Source organism: Mus musculus, chromosome 14 (genome assembly GCF_000001635.26).
Source record: "Mus musculus strain C57BL/6J chromosome 14, GRCm38.p6 C57BL/6J".
Classification (NCBI taxonomy): domain Eukaryota; kingdom Metazoa; phylum Chordata; class Mammalia; order Rodentia; family Muridae; genus Mus; species Mus musculus.
The window spans coordinates 31,367,091-31,392,010 of record NC_000080.6 but is presented as its reverse complement, the minus strand read 5'-3'; the positions used below and the strand labels follow the sequence as shown (position 1 = coordinate 31,392,010).

Below are 24,920 nucleotides of genomic sequence, written 5' to 3'. Positions count from 1 at the left end.
AAGTAGTGAGTTGGAGGTCACCCTGGACTACATGAGACTCTGTCTCAAAGAACCCAGAGAGAGCAAAAGAGGAAGAGGGATGTGTTATGGAAGGTGGCCTCTAGCGTGCACCTCAGAAGCCTCCACACCTACCCGTTTGCACAGCTGCTTCCACCATTTCGACATTCCTTATGCGGTACCTTACTCCTTGGCATTGCTGTAACAAGAGGCTACAGGCTGGAGACCTTAAATAGCAGAACAGCACACACACTCTGGAGGCTAAAAGACACCCATGGAGCCTGTGTTGGTGGAGTCTTTCCTGGCTCCTCACTGTTCACAGTAGGAGTCCGTGCCCATTCTTTTTCTAAGACTTGATTATATTTTACCTTTTATTTATGCCTGCTTGTGTGTGTGTGTGTGTGTACGTATGTGTGTGTGTGTGTGTGTGTGTGTGTGTGTGTGTGTGTGTGTAAGATGCTGGGTCCCCTGGAGCTGGAGTCACAGGTGGCTGTAAGGCTGACATGCGTGCTGGCAGATGAACTCCTGTCCTCTGTGAGGACAGTAAGCATACTTAACCACTAAGCCCTCTCTCTTCAGCCTCAGGTTCATTCTTAGTTACATATTAAATCCAGGTTCAAAGCTGGCCTGGGCCATATGAGTCCCTGTCTAAAAATTTAAAATGAATGAATGAATGAATGAATGAATGAATACAGGGGTTGGAGAGCTGGCTCAAAGAGTAAAGTATGTGTTATGGGAGTGTGAGGAGTTGGGACCCCTGGCACATGTGTAAATGTTGGGTGGGTGTGGCAGTCTGCCTGAAATCCCAGCTCCTGAAGAGGGACAGGATCCTGGACAAAGCTGGGTAGCTAAGTGGGATGAATTGATGAGCTCTATGCTCAGTTACATATAAGGTGGAGAGCCATACAGAAGACACCTATTGTCAACCTCAGGCTTCTACACACGTGTGTCCATACTATACAAATGAAAAAATTTGTGCACACATACCACCATACTTGCTACAAACAACAACAGCAAAAAACCCACAAGGCCGGGTGTAGATGGGAAGTAGAGACAGGAGGATTATGGCAAGTTCAAATCCAGCCTACTCTATAAACCAAGTTCCAGTCCAGCCAATGCTGTCTAATGAAACCTTAAAGGAAAATTAAGTGGTTCGACTCATCTTTGTAATCCCAGACTTCAGAAGGGTGAGGCAGGAGGATTTGCTTGAGTTTGAGCCCAACCTCAAAGCCTCAAAGAAGATTTAAAAAAAAATTAGATAGATAGATAGACAGACAGATAGAGCGATAGATATAAATAGATAGATAAATAGGTAGATGGATGGATAACGGAAGAAGGGGCAGAGAGATCCCATTTTAGAAAATGTTGGGTCTCAGGGGGTGAGTCCCTGTGTCAGAGCTGTGGGAAGGTTGTGGGTATACTGAGATAGGGGGATGGGTCACAATTCACCTTCCTTAAGCCTGCCCAGATCTCCCTTCTTGCCTGTCTGGAGAAGTAAGATGGGCAGGAGGCTCAGCTTGGGGAAAGAGTGCAGTTGTCAGCGTGGTACAGTTACTTCTCAGTGGCTGGTTGGTTCTAGAGAGGGTGTGCATCCCCACCCCTATATGTGCTTCAGGCTACCTCAGGGGATGTAGATGGCTGGTAGGTGGGCATTCATTTAGGCTTCTATTACTGTTATTGTTATTAATTTTTTTGAGACAGGATCTTGATGTACAGCCCAGGCTGGCTTTTTAAAATGCTCCTTTCCGGGCATTATCAGATCTCCTACAGACCCTTCAGAGTCTTAAGTGCTCCCCTGACCTCCATCAGCCCTGAGTTGGAGCTCCTGCCTGCCCTTCAGGCCTCTCTTTAGGAAAACCTCCCGCAGTTTCCTCTTATGTGAAGCAAGTTCCATTCTCCTGCCCTGACCCAATCTTGAAGCATAGATTTCTACACATCATCTACATGTGGGGCGCAGTCCCCAGAATGGATCTCTCTGGGCTGTGGGTGTGCACAGACCAGACAAGCGGATGCCCGTTGTGGGTTACCATGGGTTACCGGGCTGTTTCTTCCCCCAGGGCTGCTATATTCTCAGCTGTTCCTCTTAATTTTCTTTGCAAAATGCCCTCAGTCTATGTGAAAATTTCCTCTAAGTCATGTGAGGCTTTCTCTGGGGAAGGGTGGGGTCCGCTTGTTCCCCTCCTAAGTCCCAGGGACTGTCCTGGGGCTGTCCCATTAGGGCTTCTGTAATTGGCCCAGGGACCCTGTTGACTCTGGAAGTGGTCTGGGGCAGATTAGCAGGAGCCATGTCCTGCCCCTACCCAGGTGGGAATTTGGAGGTGAGCTGGAGGAGAGAGGGGCCAGCAGTGACTGCTTTCAGGGGAGTGTGTGCTTCAGTGTGAGTGTGGACACCAGAGGATGCACTCCAGGGGTCCTCACTGAATACCTTGTTTGAGATAGGGTCTTGTTTGCCTCTGCATTCACCACACCAGTTGACCTGGTCTGTGAGCATCTGGGGGGATTCTGCTGTCTCCGCCATTTCCCCTCTGACCCTGGAGCACTGGGTTTCGGATGCGTGCTACTGGGTCTGGTTTTACATGGATTCTGGGGCCCTGAACTTAGGTCTTCACGCCTGCACAGCAAGCGCTTTTCCTACCAAGCCATCTCCCCAGCCCTGTGTCTCATGCAGTCACATGACATAGCCCACTCTTGAGGGACGAACATCAACAGCCCTAAAGTAGTAGAGAGTCACCTATGAGGAAACAAACAGCGGAAATTAATTTCAGTCTATTGGATTTAGTTTAGTGTATCTCATCATTGATCAAAAAAATGGCTAATGGGATAATCAACATTTTTCTACTGAGTCTTTAAAATGAGGTGTGTGTGTGTATTGTGCATGTGTGCATATTCACATGTGTGGCACATGTGTGAGCAGGTAGGTACTCATGAATATGTGTGTGTACGTGCTTGTGTGTGAGTGGGTATCAGGAATCGTCTACTTCAGGTTTTGAGGCAGGGTCTCTCAGTCAAGCCCAGGACTCTAAGAGTCAGCTAGTCTTTCTAACCAGCTTGCTTCAATAACCTCCTGTCCTTATTTCCTGAGCTGTGGCAGCTGCCACACCTCCCTGGCATTTATGTGAGTTTTGGGGATCTGAGCCTCCGGTCCTCCTGCTCGTGTAGCAAGCACAGCAACTTCTGAGCTCTCTCTGGGCTGTGAGAGATGTTTGCATTTTCTTGTTAATCACATTTAGATGCTCAGGGGTTACGTGCTGGCCTGAGATTGTTTAATCAGTACAGTGCTGGCTGTGCAAGCATCCCCAGAACCTGCGGAAGGAAGCCAGGCAGGAATCCCAGAGCCGGAGAGGTGGCTGGATCCTGGGGCTCTCTGGCAGCAGCCTAGCCTAACAGGGGACTTCCCGCCAGTGAGAAACCTTGTCACAGAAAACAAGGCTCCTGAGGAGTGGTCTCCAGCATTAACGTCAGATTTCCCCATGTGCACATGTCTACATGCAGACACATGCGTTGGCGGCTGCTGTTTGGGCTGCTGTTTGTATTGCCTCTTCCTTCCTGAAAGCAGGGCTTGTGCTCTCAGTAGGCCTGGGCCTGGGTGTATATGTGGACTGAGGGGGCTGTCTGGCAGTGGACGTGCTAGGCTGGCACTCGTGCTGTGGGGCATTTGCCTGGAGCCTTGCTTCTGATCAGCTTTGGAGTCTCGGGAAAAGCTGTTTTCAATTACTGTGCCTCATCTGTAGAGCGGAGCCCTACAACTGTGGTCTCTGGAGCACTTTGGGCTGTGGCGTGCAGGGAAGATGCCCAGGACTGCTGTGCCTATCTGGGCATCAGTCCTAAGCCAGGACTTTGGGGAAAGGCTTAATTAGCCATTGCCATCACAGATGCAAGATCCATGCATCTGATTATCTGTTGAGCTCCAGACTGGAGACTGTCTGCCCACCGACCTGGTATTCACTCAGCCACTGGCCACCTGCTATCCCGTCCCACATATGAGGGACCTGTCCCATGCAGCCTGTCCAAGAGGGAGGCAGAGATGGATAGGTCAGATCTCGGGCCACTCATCTCGGGGGGTGGGAGCAATGGACCTCAGGGAGTCCTGGCCTTTGCCTCAGGCCTTACTAGACCTTCTCTCTCAACAGGCTCAGCTGGAGGCGCAGAAGGCCACACAGGACTTCCAGAGGGCCACCGAGGTACTCCGTGCAGCCAAGGAAACAATCTCTCTGGCTGAGCAGCGGCTGTTGGAGGATGACAAGCGGCAGTTTGACTCTGCTTGGCAGGAAATGCTGAACCATGCTACTCAGAGGGTAGGCGGGACCTGTGTGCGCTGGTGGTGGGGACCCAAGCCACATGCTGGATGTCCTTTGGCTCCCCCACAAGAATAGAGACAGGTTTCTAGGCAGCATGAAACCCTCCTGTAAAGGTCATGGACTATCTGGCCTATGTAGTCTGTTGGCTGGCAAGGCTGTAAGCCATACCTGACATGACAATCTCCCAGTAACAGATGGAGATAATCTTTCTCTATATTGCCTGAAATCTGTCAGGTTCACATAGTCCATCCGTGTCTTGGCAGTGGAGTTGGGTTTCCCAGAGGGGCCAGGATGTTCTCCAAGGTTGGCTCCCATGACATCAGAAGGACTGCAGGTCCCAGGTGGAAGCCCCATTAACAGTTTCGACCTGCCACTTAAGTATCTATTGTTGGTGGCTGAAGTGCCTAGACCAGAATCAAGTGGGCCCTCCCTCAGGCAGGGCCTTCCAGGTGAAGCTGGAGTGTGTGTGTGTGTGTGTGTGTGTGGGGGGGTGATCTGCAGTAGGTAGCAGCTGGGAGTGATTGTTATAGGATTAGGTCACCAGTATTTGGCTCTCTACCTGCTCCCAGGACTTCTCTCTTGGCCACCTTGCTCAGAATTGGAAGTGATATCATCTGATCTAGGCAGACTAGTAAACAAAATACTATAAACTGGCTGGCTCCGAAACAGAAACACATCCTCAAGTTCTGGAAGCCAGGAAGTCTAAAATCAAGGCTGACAAACATGGTGAGGACCTGTTTTTGGTCCTCAGAAGGCTGTCTCCTCTTAAAGTGGCAAGTGAGCCTTCTCAGACTGGCTGACCTTTCTTTCTTCCATCCTTCCCTCCTTTCTATCCTCTCTCCTCCCCTCCCTCCCTCCCTCCCTCCCTCCCTTCCTTCCTTCCTTCCTTCCTTCCTTCCTTCCTTCCTTCCTTCTAGTGCTAGGGATTGACCCCAGGACCTTTCCCACTGTAGGCAAGCACTCTGACCCTGAACCACAGCCCCACCTGGGTACCCACTGTCCCCACAACATCACTTCCCCAAGGCCCGCCTCGGTGTCCACACTAGGGACATTTCTATTCCTGTAGGTAGGGCCCTGTGCTTGGCACTGTGGACCGGGTTTACTGGGACCACAGGATATTCTGGATACTGCTTCTTCCTGCCAGGAGCAGCTCTTGGGCTTCTGATTCTTGGTCCCCTTGGCATTAGCCTGTCCTCCCACGAGAGTCTGGAAGGCCAGTGTCAAAGCGAGGCCAGAGGTTTGTTGCAGGTCAGGCAAATGAGCTGCCGTCCCTGATGGAAGGCGCAGGCTGTAGCTTTGGTTTTGGTGAATGGCAGGAAGGCACTATGGGGTAGAAACGAGGTCAGGAGTCAGTTCCAGTGGCTGTTCCCTTGTCAGTGTCCCCCACCACAGTTGCTCAAGTCCTGGGGGATCTGGTGATTAAAGATGGCCTGAGTGTCTTTAAATAGAAAAGCGTGACGCACAAATGGCTTCAGGAGTCAGATCTGACTGGACTTTATACCAGCTCTCCGAGGCTGGGGATACATGCCTGTGGCTTGGCTTGGCGGCCTTGAGCCTCCTGCCCCCTAGTGGGTGTGATGCTGGTAGCCCCAGCAAGGCTGAGAAAAGTCTTACAAACCAAAGAGGAGGTTGGAAATCTTGCAAAGCATAACCAGACAGATGAAAAGATCCAGCTGACCAAACACACGCTGCAGGCCAGCCTTCATTTGGATTCTCTTGCCCTCCAACCCTGCATGTAAGCAGCCATGTAAGATCTGTAGCAGCATGTAAGGCCATTTCAGAAATCACCCAAGGTGCCTGTTTATGGTGGTGTATGCCTATATTGCCAGTCAGGAAACTGAAACAGGAGACTCAAGGCTAACCTGAGCTACACAGGGAGGAGACCCTATCTTTTAAAAGAGGAGAAGGGACCCTCTGGATCTGTTATTATGAAAAATGCACATTTTAGTCAAGAGGTAATGACAGTGGGGCACTACTCATGAAGAGGCACCTTGAGGCCCGCACACTCTCCGCAGAGCAGTGTGTGAGTCTTTGCAAACAGTGTTCTGGGTTTGTGTGGTGCACAGCTTTGGAGATTTACAATCTAGCTTCAGACCTCCTCGGGTCAGTGGGGGCTTCACAGTGGCCTGTGGGCCACCTGATGCGTAGCTTCTGACTAGCAAATGGAAGGACCCAGGCATCTGGTGTGGTGGCAGCAGCCTGTGACTGAGCAGGGAGGTCTGGGTCTCAGGCCAGGACTTCCCCATCATGAGCGGTTCCATTGTGGTTGCATAGGCTGGGATCTGCTTTGCCTTGATCTGATGAGAAATGATCCTTCCCTTCAGAGCAGGCAGCTCTGTAGTAGAACAAGGGCTTGTATTTAGCCTGTGAGAACCCAAATCCACCACAGGCAATGGAATTCAAAACTCACATAAAAATACTCCCAAGAGACCATGAGCTTTCCCCACTTCACTACACACTAACCAGAGCCCCCTGCCTGCAGCTTAGATGCTCATGTTTGGCTGTGAAATAGCACAAGTGACTGTGACCCTCTGACTGAATTGAGCATTTCTCCCAATGGGGCTCGTGGGGACCATTTCCTGGCCTCGTGGGGCCAGCGTGCTGGGCTGCCTTGGCAGAAGGCCATGCAGGGACTGGCTGACCTCTGGAAATACCAGGAAGCCTGATTCATTAGAGGAATTGAGCTTCATATAACTGCCTCCTCCTACATCTCCACGTGTTCCTCTCCTGAGGCCATATCTCTGTCCCCTGTGACATTAGATGGCCGTACTTGAAGCTGTAGCTGAAGCTGAGGCTAGATGTCAGGAAACCCAGTATTCTCTAGTGGTCACACACCCAATCCCATAGACAGGCCATGGGGACAGTTCTCAGCTCAGTGATGGGGACCAGCAAGCGGTTCCAGTAACAGTGCCAAGCCTGCAGCTGAGCCACCTCCCTTGGGGCACAAGGCCCAGTGCCTGCTGTTCCTCGGCACCAGAGAGAGGTTTGAGGGCAGAGGCATCTCCATCCCTTGGTGGCTTTGACTTTGAAGCCGCCTTTTGGGGAAGGCAGGGGCTTTCTATTGTCTGGGACAGGAGTGCTGCAGCAGCCTGGGAGGAATTGGCTCCAGGGGACCAGATGGTGGGAGGGTGGCCCGGACAGGAAGGCAGTCCTTGTTGATGAGCTGTCGGTGGGGCTCCTGGAGAGGAATGGACAAGACGTGCCAGCCTCTCCTCCAGCTTCCAAGTTGTCCATGCTGGGATGAAGAACCGCCTGGTGGGGGAGGGGAGCCATGCTATGCCCGTTCCCAGGGAGGCTGTGAGGAGGCAGGAGTGCTCCCCTCCCCACCTGGATGGATGTGTCAACTACCAGAGGGCGTGTGGGTGCTCCCCAGGATAAGGCCCATGTTGGCAGAACATTCTAAACCACCTGAATGGAGGAGACCGCTTTCATCTTAGACAGCAGTTTCCTTGAGCCTTGTTCACCTGTTGCCTTCTAGCTCAGAGAGGAATGAGGAAAGCTCCATTGCCCATCTTTGTGTCCCGGATCCTCATGCCATGGCAGTGTCAAATGGGACCTAGGGAATCTGTGGCGAGATGCAGAGAAAAGACCATTAGACGTGTTTCCTACATGTGCCGTGTATCAGATAGAATGGGGATCCAGCCATCACAAATAATGAACAAAACCCAGTGACATGCTTCCTCCCATCCACTACCTGAAATGCCACATACTAAGACACTCTCCCCTCTGCTGCCACACTCTCTGAGTGGCCAGAGTTATTCCAGCTGCCTGGATCCCACAGGGCCTTGGAAGATACATATTGCCTCCAGAGCATTCATACCCTGCTAGGCTTTGAGCTCCAGGTTTGGCCGCTTGTTCCTTGCCACAGTAGGAGCTTGGCTGGTGTAGATAGCTCTGAAGTATGGGAGTGCTGGCAGCAAGGCAGAAGCGAGCTCCGGGAGCCAGGGCTCTCCCAAGGATGCCCCGTGCTGCTTCCACTTTCCTGGTGGAGCTTCTGTCCGTGGGCCTCGATTCTGCCTCCCCCTCATGCCCACCCCTCCCCCCATCACTGCACACAGCTTGTGGCTGGTTCTAGGCCACAGATGGAGATGCTCCGTGGTTGCCTAGACAGTCACCATGGTGACTGACATGCGTGGTGGCCACTGGGCAGGGAGCTCTGTGTGTGGTAGTGGAGCCATCTTTTCCAGCGCTAGGGGTTGTGTAGGTGGAGAGGCGAGGTGCATACGAAGTAGTAATGTGTCCTGATAGGGTGTGGCAATATAGCCAAGGGCTTGAGGCTTTCTCCGTGCTCCCGTTAGCCTTTGCTTGCAACCTGGGAGCTGGGTTAGAATGAGGGCCAGTGCAGAGCTGGGGGAGCCCTGCTTCTTCCACTCTGTTCAGTTCTGTAAGTTGCAGCTCATCAGTTGCGTCTACTTCTCGAGCACTATTCGGTTCTGTACAGAGCCTCCCACAACAGAACGAAACGCATCTGATATGTCTTCTGAGAAGCGTGGGGTTTTCACTTTCCATAAAGGTCGTACACTAATTCATTAAAAGCTTAAGCTCTAGACTAGACTCGAGTTATTACTGTTTCCCCAAGTGTCAAGCATAAGATAGTTTTAGTGGATTTTGTTTCATTGTGAAATGAATGTAATGCTGGTGTTAGAAATCCAAAGGGAAGGATTCTTCCACTCCAGGAGTCATTTTAGCCAGCATGTCGCTTCTCTACAGTTCCACTCTACCCTTTTCATTTTCTTAAAAATTATTCCACAATTTTAAAACATACACATTTGTTTTTACTCTTCTTTTTATCTATTCTTCTCTCATACAATACATTCAGACCACAGACTCCCCTCTCTCCTCTCCTCCCAGTACCCTCCTTTTCTCCCAGATCCACTGCTCCTTCATTTCCCTTCAGAAAAGAGCAGGCTCCCAGGGATCCCATCCAAGCATGGTCTAACACGATGCAACAAGACTAGGCACAGCCCCTCATAGCAAGGCTAGAAGAGGCAACCCAGTAGGAAGAAATGGGTCCCAAGAGCAGGCAAAGAGTCAGAGACAAGCCCACCGTCCGTGGTACAGCTCCTCCTTCCCCTATAGGCTTCCCCTAGGGAAGTTCAGCTCCAGCTACTGGGAAAGTCTCCCAATGCAAGCATAAAATTCTGCTCCCGTGGGGTGGTTTCCCCAGAGAAAGCGTTACCGCTGAGTGAGAGGCTGCCCCAGCGAAAGCTCTGCTCTGGGCTCTGCTCCAGGGACAGTGTTACAGCTCTGCTGGGAAAGGTGTCCTGCAGTAAGGAGCCAAGGAATACCCCAAAGCCACACCACACAACAGACCTACATGAGAGATTTGGGGGATGGGAAATCCCAGCAGGGTGGCTACCTCTGCTCAGGGGAGAGAAGTAGAAGAGAACCAGGCAGAACGCAGAGTTTATATAGGGTTTCTTGGGATGGGGTGCGGGCTTTCCAGGGCAACCTGGGATTGGGGCAAGCTCAGGGGTTTTGTTTTTGTTTTTGTTTTTTTGTTTTTTGTTTTTGTTGTTGTTGGGAAGGGCCTGGCCACTCTACCACCTTGAGGGGCTGGAGCAGCCATCATTGTTGTTTTAACCATTTAGGTGGGTAGGACAATCTGAGGGTGGAGCCTAGCTATTGGACCTCCTTTGGTGAGGCCTGGACACTTGTGTGCCTTGAAGGCTTGCAAAGTTTACAGGAAAAGCCTTCCCCGAGTATGAGTTGGTGTAAAATTGGCATAAGTAGCCAATACCCACTACCACAGTTGGGGGTACCACAAAAACTCCAAGCTAAACAACCACATGTGTATGGTGCAGAGTGCCTGGAACTCTATGTGGACTCTGTGAGTCCCTGTGTGCCTTGCTGGTTGATTCTGTGGGCCGTGATCCTATGGTGTCCTTGACCCCTTTGGCTTCTACAGCCCTACCTCCCACATTTCTGCAGAGTTCCCTGAGCTCTGCCTATTGGCTGTGGCTCTCAGCATCTGCTCCCATCAGCTTCCAGAGGCAATCTCTCTGATGGCAACTGGGCTGGGCACTCATCTCTGAGTATGGCAGAATATTGTTAGGGATCATTTCATTGACTTTTTTTCTGTCAGTAGAAACATACACTTCATACTAAGATAAAAGCATAATTATTATAAAGTATAAATTATTGCCATGGTAATGTTTTTTACCTGATTAAAGAGGAAATTACTGTTATACTAGCTCTGAATCTTTGGATTCTAAGTAATTGGATTTAGTCATTACTTAAAAAAAAAAGTCTGAGGGAGTCACTCCAAGTGACTCCATCTTAAGTCAAGCTGACAAAAATTAACCGGCACCATTGGCCCCTTGTCAGGTTGACATACTAACACATCACTTTTAAACCATGTTTCCAAGAATTCTTATTAATATCACAGTATAAAATACAGGCCAGAGTCAGGTATGTGGTACATACCTTTAATCCCAGCAGTCAGGAGGTAAGACAGTGGATCTCAGAATTTAAGGTCAGCCAGGGCTACATAGCTTACCCTCAAAAACAAAAATAAAAGAAAACCAATAAAATGCAGTCAAGGATTTCAAAGTCCAGCGGCAGGTTAGAGAGATGGCCCAGCGGCAGGTTAGAGAGGACCATAGGACCCAGGTTCTATTCTCAGCATCACCCAGCTTACAGCTGCCTATAACTCTAGTTCCAGGGAATCCATCGCCCTCCTCTGACTTCTGCAGGCTACAGGCACTCATGTGGTGCACAGACATACATGCAGATGAAACACTCAAATACATAAAATAAAAGTAATATATCTAAAAGATATTTTCAGGGTCCCATTGTCAAAACTTTCAGCATAGAGGTCCAAGATTGACTTTATTCTTGTAAAATAAAATAAAATAAACCCAACCAAACAAAAACAAGTTAAATACTTTATTCAAAAAGGGGTAGAGGAACAGTTGGGTCAAACCAAAGTCCCAACATCTAGGAGTATAAATCAGACTCTGTAGTTCAGTGCCCGGCATCTGGGACTGCTTCATAATCTGGATCCAAAAGGCAGGCCCCAGGCCCCTCCAGCTCTGCTATCCACAGCTCGTGCACAGCTTGTCTCATAGACTAGGTCAGAGGATGCCAATACCTGTGTGCTTCTTTACCCTCAAGTTTCACACACCATAGCCCTTTCTAAAGTCGTCCTGCAGGTCTCTAACAGCAGGACCAAGGACTATGGCCCACTGAGCCCCTCTGCCCCCGCCCCCTTAACAGAGACTGACCCCGTGACCTTGCCCAACCTCTCTGCTGTTCCTGATTCTGAAGCCCAGGGTGGCTGTAAGTAGAAGTCAGGGGAAGTAGTTGTTCATGTGGGCTCTCTCAGACCAGGCATTCATCCAGGGAAGACCAGCATGTCCCACATCTCTCCTTGGTGTGGGCCACTCAGGCCTCTTGCTGTTGTTTTATCAATAGGATTAGCACCCTATTCCCACCAGAACTCTACCTTTCTCTTAATGGTGGTGTTTTTCATACTTCAAACTCTAATATGAAAGCCAGGCGGTGGTGGCGCATGCCTTTAATCCCAGCACTCGGGAGGCAGAGGTAGGCAGATTTCTGAGTTCGAAGCCAGCCTGGTCTACAAAGTGAGTTCCAGGACAGCCAGGGCTATACAGAGAAACCCGATCTCGAGAAAACCAAAACCAAAACCAAAACCAACCCTCTAATATGAACAACTTTGTTTTAAATGTAAAGTCTGACCCTTATGCATGCTGGGCTTTTCTGTGCCTAGCTAATCTGAGGACTTTGGGGAAAGACTGCCCCGCTGGCTTTTCTGCTGTTGTGCCTAATTTTGATGCTTGTTTTAGTCTTGATGTTCTTTTAGTTAGGTAGCTCTTGGGCTTTTTGGCCATTTGCTTGTCCATCAGGCTGGCCCCAGGGCTCCCACAAGTTCTACATGCCTGAGCAGAAAAAAAGTAGGTATAGGTTGAATCTGAGTATTTCAAAATTTTCTCAAGATTTTTTTTTTTCTTCTATTTTCTTTCCCAGTCACTGTCATAGCCACCTTGGGTTTGTTATCTGACAGGCTTTTCCAGAACAGATCAGGAAGAAAGCAGATCCTATTTTATTGAAATTTAATCTGTCTTCCTATTGATTTACTCAGGGACTTCTTTTTTAAAATGAAATGAGTGTACACAGTATAAGTCAGGAGCTGTTCTGGGCCTGACCTGGCTTGTCTCTGCTGTTGTTTGGAAGGTCATGGAGGCCGAGCAGACCAAGACAAGGAGTGAGCTAGTACACAAGGAGACGGCAGCCAGGTACAACGCTGCCATGGGTCGCATGCGCCAGCTGGAGAAGAAACTCAAGCGAGCCATCAACAAGTCCAAGTAAGTCCGGCTCTTCTGCGGCTGCTCCTTTTATGTACTCCCACGGGGGACTGTCGAGCAAGTGCTTTTATGTAGGCCCTGGAGTTCCCTGCTCAGCGAGCTGTCCCCCAGTAGTAGTCTGCATCTGCTCTGCAGGTTGCTTTGTTTGGTGTGAGCACCTGGAGCCTTAACGTCCCTGGTGCCCTCTGTCCACTTCTCTCACACCATGCTCACTCATCACTAACAAGGTTAAGGAAACAGACTTTCTGTGGTCACATTCTGCCAACGTTTCCATGTTATTGTTTTGTTTGGTGACACTTGTCTGCCTACATACCACTCCTTGTCCCCATGGAATGACTTCAGGGCTCCAGGGGGCTCACTCTGTCTTCCTGTCGCTTTGATGACACTCTGCCCTGTTCTCCCTCTTTGGCATCCATGTTTACATCTTTCACCTGGACATCTCATACATCTACCACATATTCTGTACACCAGTGCTGGCCACTAAAGGGAGCTTATGCCCAAGCTTCAGATTTTCCTTACATAGCAGAGGGGTCCTGCAAGGTGTTGCCATTAGCAATTACAGACGCAGGACTTAGGAATTTGATGGAGGAGAAACAGCTCAGACACCAAAGCTGCTACAAAGTACCAGTTCTTCTGTCTGACCCAGAGTGCATGGCACTTATCATTTTCCTTGCCTGTAACCTAGTCTACTAGTTGTCTAGCCTAGTCTACTAGTTGTCTAGCCTTGGTTACTGTACAGGAGGGCTGATTTGAAGTTGAAGAAACAGCGGTCCTGCTAGGCCCAGCTGTCAGGGAGTGGCGTTGCTTTCTTCCATAGTTGGTCTCAGCAGAGGGAGTATTTTAAGCAGCCTGTTTCTCAGCCCCAGTAGGCCAAAGCAGCCACCCTACAGAGCAAAACAAGCCAGGGAATAAAGTTTCCAAAATCTTGAGACGGGCTTCCTTGGATTAGCCAACAGCTCTGCTGGTGGCCTATATGCTGAATGGCCTGACTAGCTGTAATGGATGGATCTAGAATTCATGAGATCATATTCTTACAGGGTTTTTTTTATTTTTTTCTGTCTTCTACAGGCCTTATTTTGAGCTAAAGGCAAAGTACTACGTGCAGCTTGAGGTATGTGTGACCTTGTATTTGTCACTAATATTTTGTTCCCCACCCCTCCTCAAATTCAAAATTCAACTTTAACGTGGTACTAGGCCTTAAATGTCCTGCTGTGAGGGGAGAATGGAGAAACATAGTTCTAGACTTCAGTTCTCAACATGGTCTTGGGTGTTGCGTGTTGTCCAGCGCTATCAGCATTTGCGCGCTCTCAACTGCTTGTTGTATTGTGCCAGCCTTTATTAGGTCTCAGTGTGAGTGCCCAAGACAAGCTGCCCTAAGAACATTCTGGTAGAGTACCCAGGCTCCCCACCCTATGTCAGAACCTATCTGCATTGTAAATGACCCTACAAGTGATTCAGATATGGGCCAGGAACTTCTATCAGGAACCAAGTGAGGAGGCTGCAGGACTTAATGTGTCTACCATTCCTCCCATGAGGGCTGCATTCTATTAGTGACCATCTGCATATTCTCGTCTGTCTTATGGCCTGGTGTGGAGATGAAAGAGATGCTCTTCACATTGAATGGGGAGCCATGAGTGAAAGTCACTGGATCCTTCTCTAGTCAATTATCTTGGGTGTGTCAAGAAGTTCTTTTGTGTTGTAATCATGTGTCACCCCCTCCATCAGTGGGGACATCCAGGGCCACGTTGGCTTACCAAGTCCCCCATCTTCCAATTCAGCAACTGAAGAAGACGGTGGATGACCTTCAGGCCAAGCTGGCCCTGGCAAAGGGCGAGTACAAGGCAGCCCTGAAGAGCCTGGAGAGGATCTCAGATGAGATACACGAGCGGCGGCGTTCCAATGCCATGGGGCCCCGGGGCTGTGGCGTGGGGGCAGAGGGCAGCATCGCCTCAGTGGAGAACCTGCCTGTAAGCAAACCTGAGCCTGACGCCATTTCTGGTAAGTCTGACCAGCAGGGATCAGTGTGTGTGATCTGCTTTCTTTGCCCATCACAGATGAATGTGAGCGCTGGGCAGCCTACAGGCTGTTTTGGTGGTTTCTCATGTATTGTGGGACGCTGTGCTCATTTGATTGCTACTGAGTATTAGCGTTCTGTGGTCCAGTAAGATTGGGAAATGTTCTACCTCTCCCCGTCTCAGGCAGTCTAAGTACACAGGAGAGCATTCAAGCCTTTAAGGAGTTCTGAGGAAAGGTGTAATAGGGACTTGGGATCCAGATTTGATTCAGTTCCCATTTCACCAATGATGGGGGACAGAGGGGCCTTGATGTGTTTGCTGTGTCAGCTGCATGAGGGTCTACTCTGCTACACAGGGTGCTGAGGAGATACCTGGCAGCTCTCCCTAGGGTCTGAGCACACGGGTCTCCTCTGCTCAGGGATATCCTGTGCAGAAATGATAGGATTGACCTAGCTTCCGTTAATCAAGAAAACTACTGACAAGAACACTACCTCATAGCTCTCCCTTTCCTGTGTGCTTAGGCTTCCTCCTCAGCAACTCTTTTTTTTTCTTTTCCTTATTACTATTATTTAAGAAAAATAATTTGTATCTTTCCCACATGAATCTATGTATACCACATAATTGCCTGCTATCAGAAGAGGACACTGGGTCTTGTGGAATTAGTTATTAGCTGCCATGTAAGTGCTGGAAATCAATCCTGGGTCCTCTAGAAGAGCATCTCTGGCCCCACCAAGTGTTAAAGGCCATCAACAAATGCTGAATTGCCAGTTTGAAGGGAAATGAAACTAAAATGTAACCAATGCCTATGTACTGAGTTACTTTACATATTACCTCATTAATCCTGTGCACAGAGCATCCCGAAGCTGGGCAGTCAAGTGACTTACAAGGCCACACAGTCAGCAGTGGCGTTAGGATATGAGTTCAGATCTGGACCCATTTCCTAGCACAGCACTTGTATCAATCCACTCTGGAACGCTAGGCCATGTTTAAACAGTCACAGGCACAATGGGAACTGGGAAGGATCTTAAAAGTGATAGTGCAGGCTGAAGAGGCTTTGAAAACAAGAATGGCCTGTCTCTGAGCCTCGGTTATTCTGTCCACAAACTCAGAGTCAGTTAGAGTACTGGAAAGGAGCACTGTACTTTGTAGCGTGTCTGTTGAGATCAGAAGTTATCAGACATCCCACCCCGGCCTGCCCCTCCTTCCAGCAGCTCTTGCTGCTTCCGTCTTCCTTCTGCCTAGTATAGGCTACATTACAAAGGGCTAGTCTGAATTTACCTTCCCCTTTCCTTCGGCGCTGGGGATGGAACTCAGGCCTTTGTATATGCTGGACAAGCCGCTTCCTTTCAAACTGTTCTGGAGGCTGGTCAGACAGGTTCAGGTGCGATGCAGGTCCTGCAGACTCCATGTTGTGTGAGCATGTCCAGCAGAGAGCATGTCTGCAGGCATTTAAGGGACTGGGCTACTACCTGGCAGATCCCATGTGATTGATGTCCTCTCTCATCACAGTGGCATCAGAAGCCTTTGAAGATGACAACTGCAGCAACTTGGTGTCTGAAGATGACTCGGAAACCCAGTCTGTGTCCAGCTTTAGTTCGGGACCGACGAGTCCGTCTGAAATGCCTGATCAGTTCCCTGCAGTGGCAAGGCCTGGCAGTCTGGATCTGCCTAGCCCTGTGTCCCTGTCAGAATTTGGGATGATGTTCCCAATACTGGGTCCTCGAAGTGAATGCAGTGGGGCCTCCTCCCCTGAATGTGAGGTTGAACGAGGTAGGTTGCAGCTCAACTTGTGCACTGTCCATACCTTTGCCAGGTCTCAGGGGCCCTGAGAACATACAGTGGGATGGATCACTCAGATTACTTTCAAGGGCACTTCTACAGTCCTGGCCAACTTCAACCAAGCAGAACTTAGGTCCCATGTCTCCCCTAAGAACAATCCTCTCGGCAAGTTCCTGTTGGAGAGGTTCGCTTCCTAGCTACAAAATGACAATGGTACATCTCATCTCTAAAGAACAGATTAGTGAGTGCATGTAGTGTGCCACCCAGTGCTGGAGAACCTCTGAGATGTATGGTGGACAGCAGGAATGGCAGAGGGCTCAGGTGGCCGATGCTGGTGCCTATGGAACTCTTGAAACTGACCACCCCCATTTGGCAATCTTTGTATCTCTGCAGGAGACAGAGCAGAAGGGGCCGAGAATAAAATGAGTGACAAAGCCAACAACAACCGTGTTCTCGGCAGCACCAACGGTGGCAGTGGCAGGAGCAGGAGCCAAAGCAGCACGTCCCTTGAGAGCCAGGCCTTGGAAACCCGGATGAAGCAGCTCTCCCTACAGTGCTCAAAAGGAAGAGATGGAATTATTGCTGACATAAAAATGGTGCAGATTGGCTGATCCACCCAAGGGCTATGGCCTATGTGCAGATCATATTTATACATGAAATTCAAGAACATTGTGCCAATAATCATTTAACATAAGCCAAATAGTATGCATTTACTCTAAACTGCACTAACCAAGTTTCAGTGACCTTGAGGGCTAAACATTTTCCCTCTGGTAAGAGCTCTTGGGCTGGTGTGCTTTTCAGAGCAGAGCCATTGCAGGTAAACCGTGACCAGGGAGGGTCACGGTCTTTGCAGAGCATTCCCTGTAGCGGCAGCGTGGAAGCAATAACTAGTTTCTGAGAAAGAACCTGCAGGGCCAGGAGGAGAGCTGGACACTTAGCCAGACTGGGGTCACCAGCCTTCATCTCTATCCCCACTTCCTCTTCTTCTTGGGGAAACAGATGTTCTCTCCATTACATCACAGGGCACCAAGATAATTTTAAAAATCACACACACACACACACACAAACTCAAGTGTTCAGAACACACTGCTGTAACTACAGTGCAGGAACACAGTTCCTCATCACCACCACTGGTGCTCGCTCAGAGGGGCTTTCAGAAGCGTGTCTTCTGGGAAACCTGTTGAACCATTTCCTAGGAAAGCTACCAGGAACTGCACTTTTTAGGGGTGGGGACGGTGAATGCCAATGTGGGGACGTAGATATCATAGAGGGGATGTGTGGCTGGGGGCAGTTTGTAGCCTGAGCTTAGCCTGCTAGCCAAGGGGCTTTATTCTAAGAGAAGTGCATGTGAGGAATGGTTGGCATTGCTCTTATCTAGATTGACAAGGAGTTCATTTCTCTGTAGACTGTAACTCCTACAATACCTGAGATTATTTAAGGTTTATGCTGCACCTAGTATTCCTTAGAGGAAGCTGTCCTTAAAGCTAGGAGGGAATGGGCATGGTTGGTAAATAGAAGCAATGGATCTGTTATGCTAATAGTAGTGTATAGACTTAGTGTTTATGGTTATGCATATTTAGAGCACTGTATTTTATTTGTCCTGTTTTATTAATCTACCATTTCTGAAAGAAAAAAAAAAAGAAAACAACTCCCCATTTACAACTATTAATTTTAGCCATGTGTGTATAGCTCTTCATACACTAGTGGTTTCTTTTTTATTGATGGACACAGTATCCTTATTACAAGGTTATTTTGTACTTGTTTTATTACCTTGGGTGTAATAAAAGCCGAGAAGACTTTGTGACTTCCGATGAGAAAGTCCACTGTTGTCTGTCTTCTCCTCTTGCCTTGGTTGTTGGGGCATCTGCTCTCCTTTTCAGGTAAGGTGATGATGGAGCCTGGAAATTTTAGCTCACACACCAAGGTCTGGATTAGAATTCCCACTTTTGCTGTTACAAAGGTGAGCACTGAGAAGAGACAGGCGGGCAGTTCCAGGTGACAGTCCCGAGAAGAGAAGCTTTTAGTTTCACTGGTCAGCATAGTCTTAGGGGCAGGGGGACATACTGTTAAATGGTCTCATCTACTCAGTCTGATTTAATTTGTGGCACTAAGGTACTTTTTCTAATGGAAATCTGAGAGTAGCTGTCTTCAGACAAACCAGAAGAGAGCATCAGATTCCATTACAGATGGCTGTGAGCCACCATGTGGTTGCTGGGAATTGAACTCAGGACCTTTGGAAGAGCAGTCAGTGCTCTTAACCATTGACCATCTCTCCAGCCCCCAGTAGTGGACTTTATAATGTATATGCCACACACTGAAATGTGCTGTGGGATTAAGTGCCAAGTGATCATAAGTGCTTTGCCTGTTAAATTCCATCTCAGAGTTGGTGGGAGTCCCTTTCAATTGCTCTGTTCTGGCAGTGAGGCGCTGCTCATTCCCCCTTCCTGTCAACATTTCTGAGGTAAAGTTGTGTAGTTTGTCTATTTCTGGCAGAGACTAGAAGACAGAATATTCTCGTGTTGGGAAGTTTAGTGCTATATCCCTTCTGTGGGCACAGGCGTTTCACAGTATGCCTTCCTGCTTTGGTTCCCCTCACCCTGTCTCCCACAGCAGGAAGTCAGAAACCTTCGACCCTGCTTCATGGTCACTTCCTCGCCTGTCTCCCTTCACGCTTCTAGGTTAGAGCAGTGCCACTCTTGTCATCTCAGCCTCCTCTGCCATGTTGGGGACTCACTCTCACACCTGTCCTTCTCCATGTCTCTCAAGTTACCATTTCTGAAATTTAGCCAATTTCAGTTTTTGACCCTCCAGCTCTCATGTATTTTTTGAGGTGACCACAATAACTGAACCATGTACTACTAATTCTAGAATATTGATAATTTCCTTTACCTTGTGTGTGGGGTGAGGGTGGGGGATAAGGGGAGTTTCTTCTTTAAGTCTGAGCATCTATGCGTATATTGAAATTAGATACCTGAACCACCTTCCTCTCTCTAGCTATTTCTCATTTTAAAATCTGTTCCACAATGGTGCTTCTGATTCAATAGAGTCACATTCCTACTACCAATTCCAGCCTGCTGTCCCCACATAGAAAGCAGCTGGACCACTAAATCAGGGCAGCCCCGGGTAAAAGCTTTTGAACCTAAAGCAAGATCGTTCAGGCTTGTTTCCCCTGTCGTAAAAAGCAATAATAAAGCCAATGAGAAGATTAAAAAGAATATGCAAGGTAAATAAGTTCATAGTAAAAAATAACTCCTAGCTATTTCTCTATTCTGTATTTATGGCATTCTTGAAAGTATGTGTTGAGCCTTACCTATATCCAAGAGTCACCACTTTATATATAGGTCTTCTCTGCTGGGTTTTGTTTGTTTGTGGTGTGTATGTGTGCTGGGGATTGAACCCAGGGCTAAGCCAAGTGCTGTGCCATTGAGTGGCCTCACAGCTTTCTATTATGTTTTTGATGACAGAAATTAACTCATATTTAGTAAGCTCATGTGGCTAATTTTAGCCAAGTGAAATCTTATTGGTTTTATTCTTGCAGCAAGTATTTCTATGCATGTCTGTCTTCTTTTACAGGGACGTAAAATCAAATTCTGGACATTAAACTACATAGTTTCCATAAGTATAAATATTTTATTTCAATCAAAGGCAGTAGAAATAGATTTGATAATTATAAAGTAGAGACAATGACAGATCCCATCCTATTTTCCAGAACTTGAAAATCTTGAGCATCATTCTGCAGTGATGATTTTATGTAAACACTAATTCCTGACCACTCACTTTTTATGAATGCTGTATAACTCAGTCACCATATACTAAATTCTCAAGGACTCCCCAAGTCCCCATGATGAAAGCACTGACTACAGAGCAATTAAAACCCTACGGTTAAACCTCAGCATTTCCATCTGATTGCTACATTCACCAACCTGCTAAGAACTAAGAACAGCAACAGTAAATATACTTCGGTCCTCTCTACAATGGACAATGCACCTAACACTGACAACCTTCATTCTTAAGCCTGAGCATCTCCATGCTAAGCTAAACAGCGGTTTTTAAAGCTTAACAGCTACACGACAATAAACATTAAAGACACAATGAAAAATTCAAATTAGTTGCAGTGACCTAATTCATTTGGTAATTAGTTGTTTAAGATGTATGGTGGGGTCAACATAAATGGGCTAAACGTACGTGCTCTGTAAAAACAGGAAACATAGGTATTTCAAGATCCTAAACTAGGCTGCTCTTGCACTCAGTGGACCTGTGGTCCTCATTGTCCTCCTCGTGTCCTATTAACGAAAGCATCTCCCAGTGATGGCTGAATCTAGCCTGTGATTTACACAGAGCCGCCACCGAGTACACGCCAGCTCTGTGTGCACAAACCATGTAAACAGTATTTCAGGTGATTAAGGTAATTCCACTATCTAAAATCCTTACCAAACACCACAACGAGCACCAGACTCCGTAACATGCTTTTGATTTAATTCCATTCTGATGGTTCACCATCGTGATTTGTCTCCTTGTCTGAAGAGCTGAGACTGGGAAATATGGAATCCAGTAATAGCTGAGAGTTCTCAATCATTGGAGTTGTGTTGTCTTGATGGGGACAGTACTATTAAAGTCCAAGAAAAAAGGTCCTTCTTGTTTAGGCAAAAAAGTACTAGGGATGATATTAAAGATCCCAGCAGGTATGTTTTCCAGTTCTAAGTAGCAAAATCCACACCTATATTCAGGGAAAATGAGAATAAGGTTTGTAGACTATCATGCCCCACAAAGTGTAAACTGAACACAAAATGTCAATGTTACCTATAGTCACCACTAGATTTCCTCTGAAAGCCATGAGGACCAGGATCTCCCATTATGGAAACTGCTACAACCTCAAATCCAACACTGTATTGCCTAGTGTTAAAATCAAACAGCATTCCTGTATTAGTAAGCAGTTTCAAATACACCTTATATAAAACATTTCTATGCATATATGCTTCAATTTTACCAAGAGAAAACAGTACTCTGAAATTATGTATACCATTTTCACTCATGATTTCTACCTAGTTTTGAAATTGAATCCATAAAGACAAATGACGCATCAAGCTTACCTTAAAACATACTTTTGGTTTTGTTGCTTTTGAGACAGGTCTCATTAATTAGCCCTGACTGTCCTGGAACTCACTATGTAGACCAAGCTGGCCTCAAACTCACAAAGAGCTGCCTGCTTCTGCCACCTGAGTGCTGGAATTAAAGGCATTGTGCCATCACTCCAGGCTAGACTTATATCATCATTTCACATGCATTTCTAAATGAAATATTATCACTGTAATTGACAGAAAAGCCTACACAACAGAAGCAAGCCAGGAATAGAATCTAAGTTCATGTAATAGTATATGGCCCATATGGCATTCCAAGAACCGCTAACTCACAGAAAAACATGTTGAGCTGCATTTCATACCAGATATCCATTTGTATTATATCTAATCTGTAACCTAGAACTGAGTTTTAGCCCTGATGTGAGATGGGTCAAATCACTATTATATGTGTGTGGATGCTGAATTTCATACCACTTACTGACGACTGGCCTCTACCTGTAGTGCCATCATTATCCACACATCGGATCATTAACTTAAAACTAAGGATGATTCTGAGTCAGTGAGGATACAGCTTAGGACAAAGCTCAGTGGCAGGGTGGATGCCTAACATTCATGGGGGGGGGGGGGGGGCGTGCGCACACACACACAGAGCTACTCATACAAACCTTGGTCCTCTCAGCTCAATCAATAACGGTCCAGTCTTATCTATATGGAATTGGTAGATGGGGTTATTTTTGTGAGTCTCCTGAAAATTTCCACATCCTCCAGCACTTTGACCACTCCACTTTCCATTTATCTGTAAAGTAAAGTTTCTGTATTAGTAAATTTCACACTCTGATTTCTCCACTCTGGTTTGTCACAGACAGTCAAGTCTTCACCCACACAAGCTGCTTTACTGTACCCCACCTCTCAAGTATAAAATCTCTCTCCCTGCCAGAAATTCTCTCAGGAATCTTCTGCACATCTGTTTTACCCACACTGCAAGCTATTTTCAAATTCTCTCGGAGTTCATCTCCGTGGACTGCTAACAAGCAAAAATACAGCTAATTTTCTCTCTAGAATTACATGTTTCTATTTCCACAGAAACAATACTGCTCACTGTACTCACAACACAGATCTTGTATTCGGACCAAAATAAACAGTAGTTTCCCTTGTATTTCTGTAAAACTCCTAAAAGAGTTTACTTAATAATGAGAAATGAAAGGAAATGAATTTCTAAAGGCTACAAACAGATTACAATCCACAGAATTTCTTACCCGTTTGGATAAGGTGTATGGTGAAGGGATCTTCGAAAAAGTAAAGCTGCAGGCTGAATACACCTAGATTTAAACAAGAAAACAGGCCCACTAAAGATTATCCTGAGAAACATCATAGGACAATCAAAGTGATCACGGAGCACCCTGATCTGTTCCACACCTCAAATACTAGTTGGGATCAATCACACTGAAGTAACCAGGAACCAGGGCTTTGTCTTGACTGTCACGGTGTATGACTCAGGACAATTGGCTTCTCTGACTGAAGAGCCAAGAAATATTAAACAGTTCCTAATGTATTTTATCATTATAAATCCATCCAAATTGAATTCCTTGTATGTGACAATCCTATGTACAAGAAAATTGCAAGTGACCTTCCCAGCAATGTGACAGCACTGTAATAAAAACAGTTAAAAATTGTTTTTGTTTTGGGGGCGTTTAAGATGAGGTTTCAAGCTAGCATTTAACTTGAGATTCTCTTGCCTCTGGGATTATAGGTGTGTGCTGCCTCCACCATCATGCCCTATTGAAAATTGTCATTTAATTGCATTTATTAATCTACATCTCAGGAATAAACCATTATGAAGAAAATATGTTCATTCAAAATGTTACTCAAAGTAAAATACAATTTTTTTTTTTTAATTTTCCAGGCAGTTTCTCTGTGTAGACCTGGCTGTCCTGGAACTTGTTCTGTAGATCTGACCTCAAACTCAGAGATCCACCTGCCTCTACTTCCAAATTCTGGGATTAAAAGTGTTTGCCACGACTACCCAGCACAACTCACTTTTTTTTTTTTCCCAGAAAGCATAATTACTTAATTGATAAAAATATAAAAGTAGAAAATGATTTTCAGAAATAGAATTTTTTCCCTGGCACTCCAGAAGTTGAGGTCAGAGTATATGAATTCAAGATAGCCTGGGCTAGAAAGCTAGGCTAAAATGCATAGCAAGAGTCTGTCTCAGAGAAAACACTTCAAGTGATCCCACATAGAAAGCAGAGCCTGTCATAAACTCTGTTTCACTATATTTTGTCACTACATGGTTCACGGTTGACGACTCTTACCCGGACTGTGTAATGAATCGTATTCTGTTTCTCATACTGAGAAACCACTAGGGTGAAGGTGTGAGTCCCGGGCGTGGTCAGCTTTATCTTAGTCAAGTAATGAGGGCTGTTAATTCGAATCCCATCAATGTATGGAGGTGGGTCAGCTGCACAGATATCATGTTTACAGAAAAGATTTTCAAAGTCAGGATTAGCTTTGTCTTTTTAAGATACAAAAAAGCATATAAACACATTATTAACATTACCCACCCCTAATGTAGAACTAAATAAACCTTAGGCATGTTAAACTAGCTTCTTAAAGTCCCCCTAATGACTCATCTTATTTTCCTTTCGCTAATCAGTGATTTGGTAGGGATTTTTCTCAGACTTTTATAAAGGGTTGTTAACAGTGGTTTGTGTGTCTGCACACCCACCATGGAAGTCAGAGGGTAACCTGAGTCATTTCTCCCCCTCCACCATATGGGTCACAGGGACTGAATTCAGGCTGTCAGACTTGGCAGCAGACAACCTTTATCTACTGAGCCATCTCACCAGCCCATGGGCTAAGTTTTCAATTTGTGTCTCCTGTTTATTCTTTCATTAATGGAGAGCAAAACTACCTAGTGTGATGAAAATAAAACTGTACCCTAGAAGTATCCTGAAAAAAATTCACAGAAAAGAGGGCAGCACTGTTCAATTAAGAAAACATAAGAAAAAATAAACTTAAGTTTTAAAAGTAAAAGTAGTAGTAAATGTATTTCAAAGTATAAAACCATGTAAAATTTTCACTCTAGGAAAATATTTGTGTGGTTTTTTTTGTTTTTTTTTTTTTAGTTATATAATGATCAACATTTGAAAATAGCTAGCTTGGCTTGGTATGGCCCACTGGACTTCATGTGTCATGTGTCTGCAGAAGTGAGAGAGACTGACTGGTGAGGCTCAGTGCCTGTGCTGACCAGTGTAATGGTGAAGAATGCATCTTTTCCTTTATGACCAATCCTCTCCAGTCCTACCTTCCTGACAACCTTTTCTCAACAATCAAGGTCAACAATGATTACACGATGCTAAGTCCAACGGCATCTTCTCTGACCCCTTGGAGAGCAGGAGATAGAGGTGTGCTCTTTTCCTCTCC

At 46.8% G+C, this 24,920-nt stretch overlaps 2 protein-coding genes across 11 annotated transcripts in view; one reads left to right on the top strand and one right to left on the bottom strand.

The window, feature by feature from the left end:
• Positions 1–19,397, top strand: part of Sh3bp5 (SH3-domain binding protein 5 (BTK-associated)) — a 63,487-nt gene extending 44,090 nt beyond the window's left edge. For 3 of the 5 annotated variants that reach the window (XM_030247814.1, XM_030247815.1, XM_006519015.2), the window contains 6 exons: positions 4,128–4,292; positions 12,492–12,622; positions 13,691–13,733; positions 14,401–14,620; positions 16,147–16,407; positions 16,810–18,237. In XM_030247814.1, coding sequence (XP_030103674.1) covers positions 4,269–4,292; positions 12,492–12,622; positions 13,691–13,733; positions 14,401–14,620; positions 16,147–16,407; positions 16,810–17,027 — 897 coding nt within the window. In that variant the 5' untranslated portion in view covers positions 4,128–4,268 and the 3' untranslated portion in view covers positions 17,028–18,237. Of the gene's footprint in view, positions 1–4,127; positions 4,293–12,491; positions 12,623–13,690; positions 13,734–14,400; positions 14,621–16,146; positions 16,408–16,809 lie in introns of all 5 variants that reach the window. The other 2 variants (NM_011894.3, NM_001347585.1) reach the window with 1 other exon arrangement.
• Positions 19,398–20,023: 626 nt separating this feature from the next.
• The window catches only part of Capn7 (calpain 7), a 35,366-nt gene continuing 30,469 nt past the window's right edge, over positions 20,024–24,920 (bottom strand). For 4 of the 6 annotated variants that reach the window (XR_003950823.1, XR_001781094.2, XM_030247631.1 and 1 more), the window contains 5 exons: positions 23,810–23,955; positions 22,751–22,813; positions 22,160–22,290; positions 21,217–21,309; positions 20,024–21,133 (listed from right to left, as the gene is read on the bottom strand). Coding sequence is in view for 4 of the 6 variants with exons in the window: in XM_030247631.1 (XP_030103491.1) it covers positions 20,989–21,133; positions 21,217–21,309; positions 22,160–22,290; positions 22,751–22,813; positions 23,810–23,955 (578 nt within the window). In the remaining 2 variants the exon portion in view is untranslated. The remainder of the gene's footprint in view (positions 21,134–21,216; positions 21,310–22,159; positions 22,291–22,750; positions 22,814–23,809; positions 23,956–24,920) is intronic. The other 2 variants (NM_009796.3, NM_001360187.1) reach the window with 1 other exon arrangement.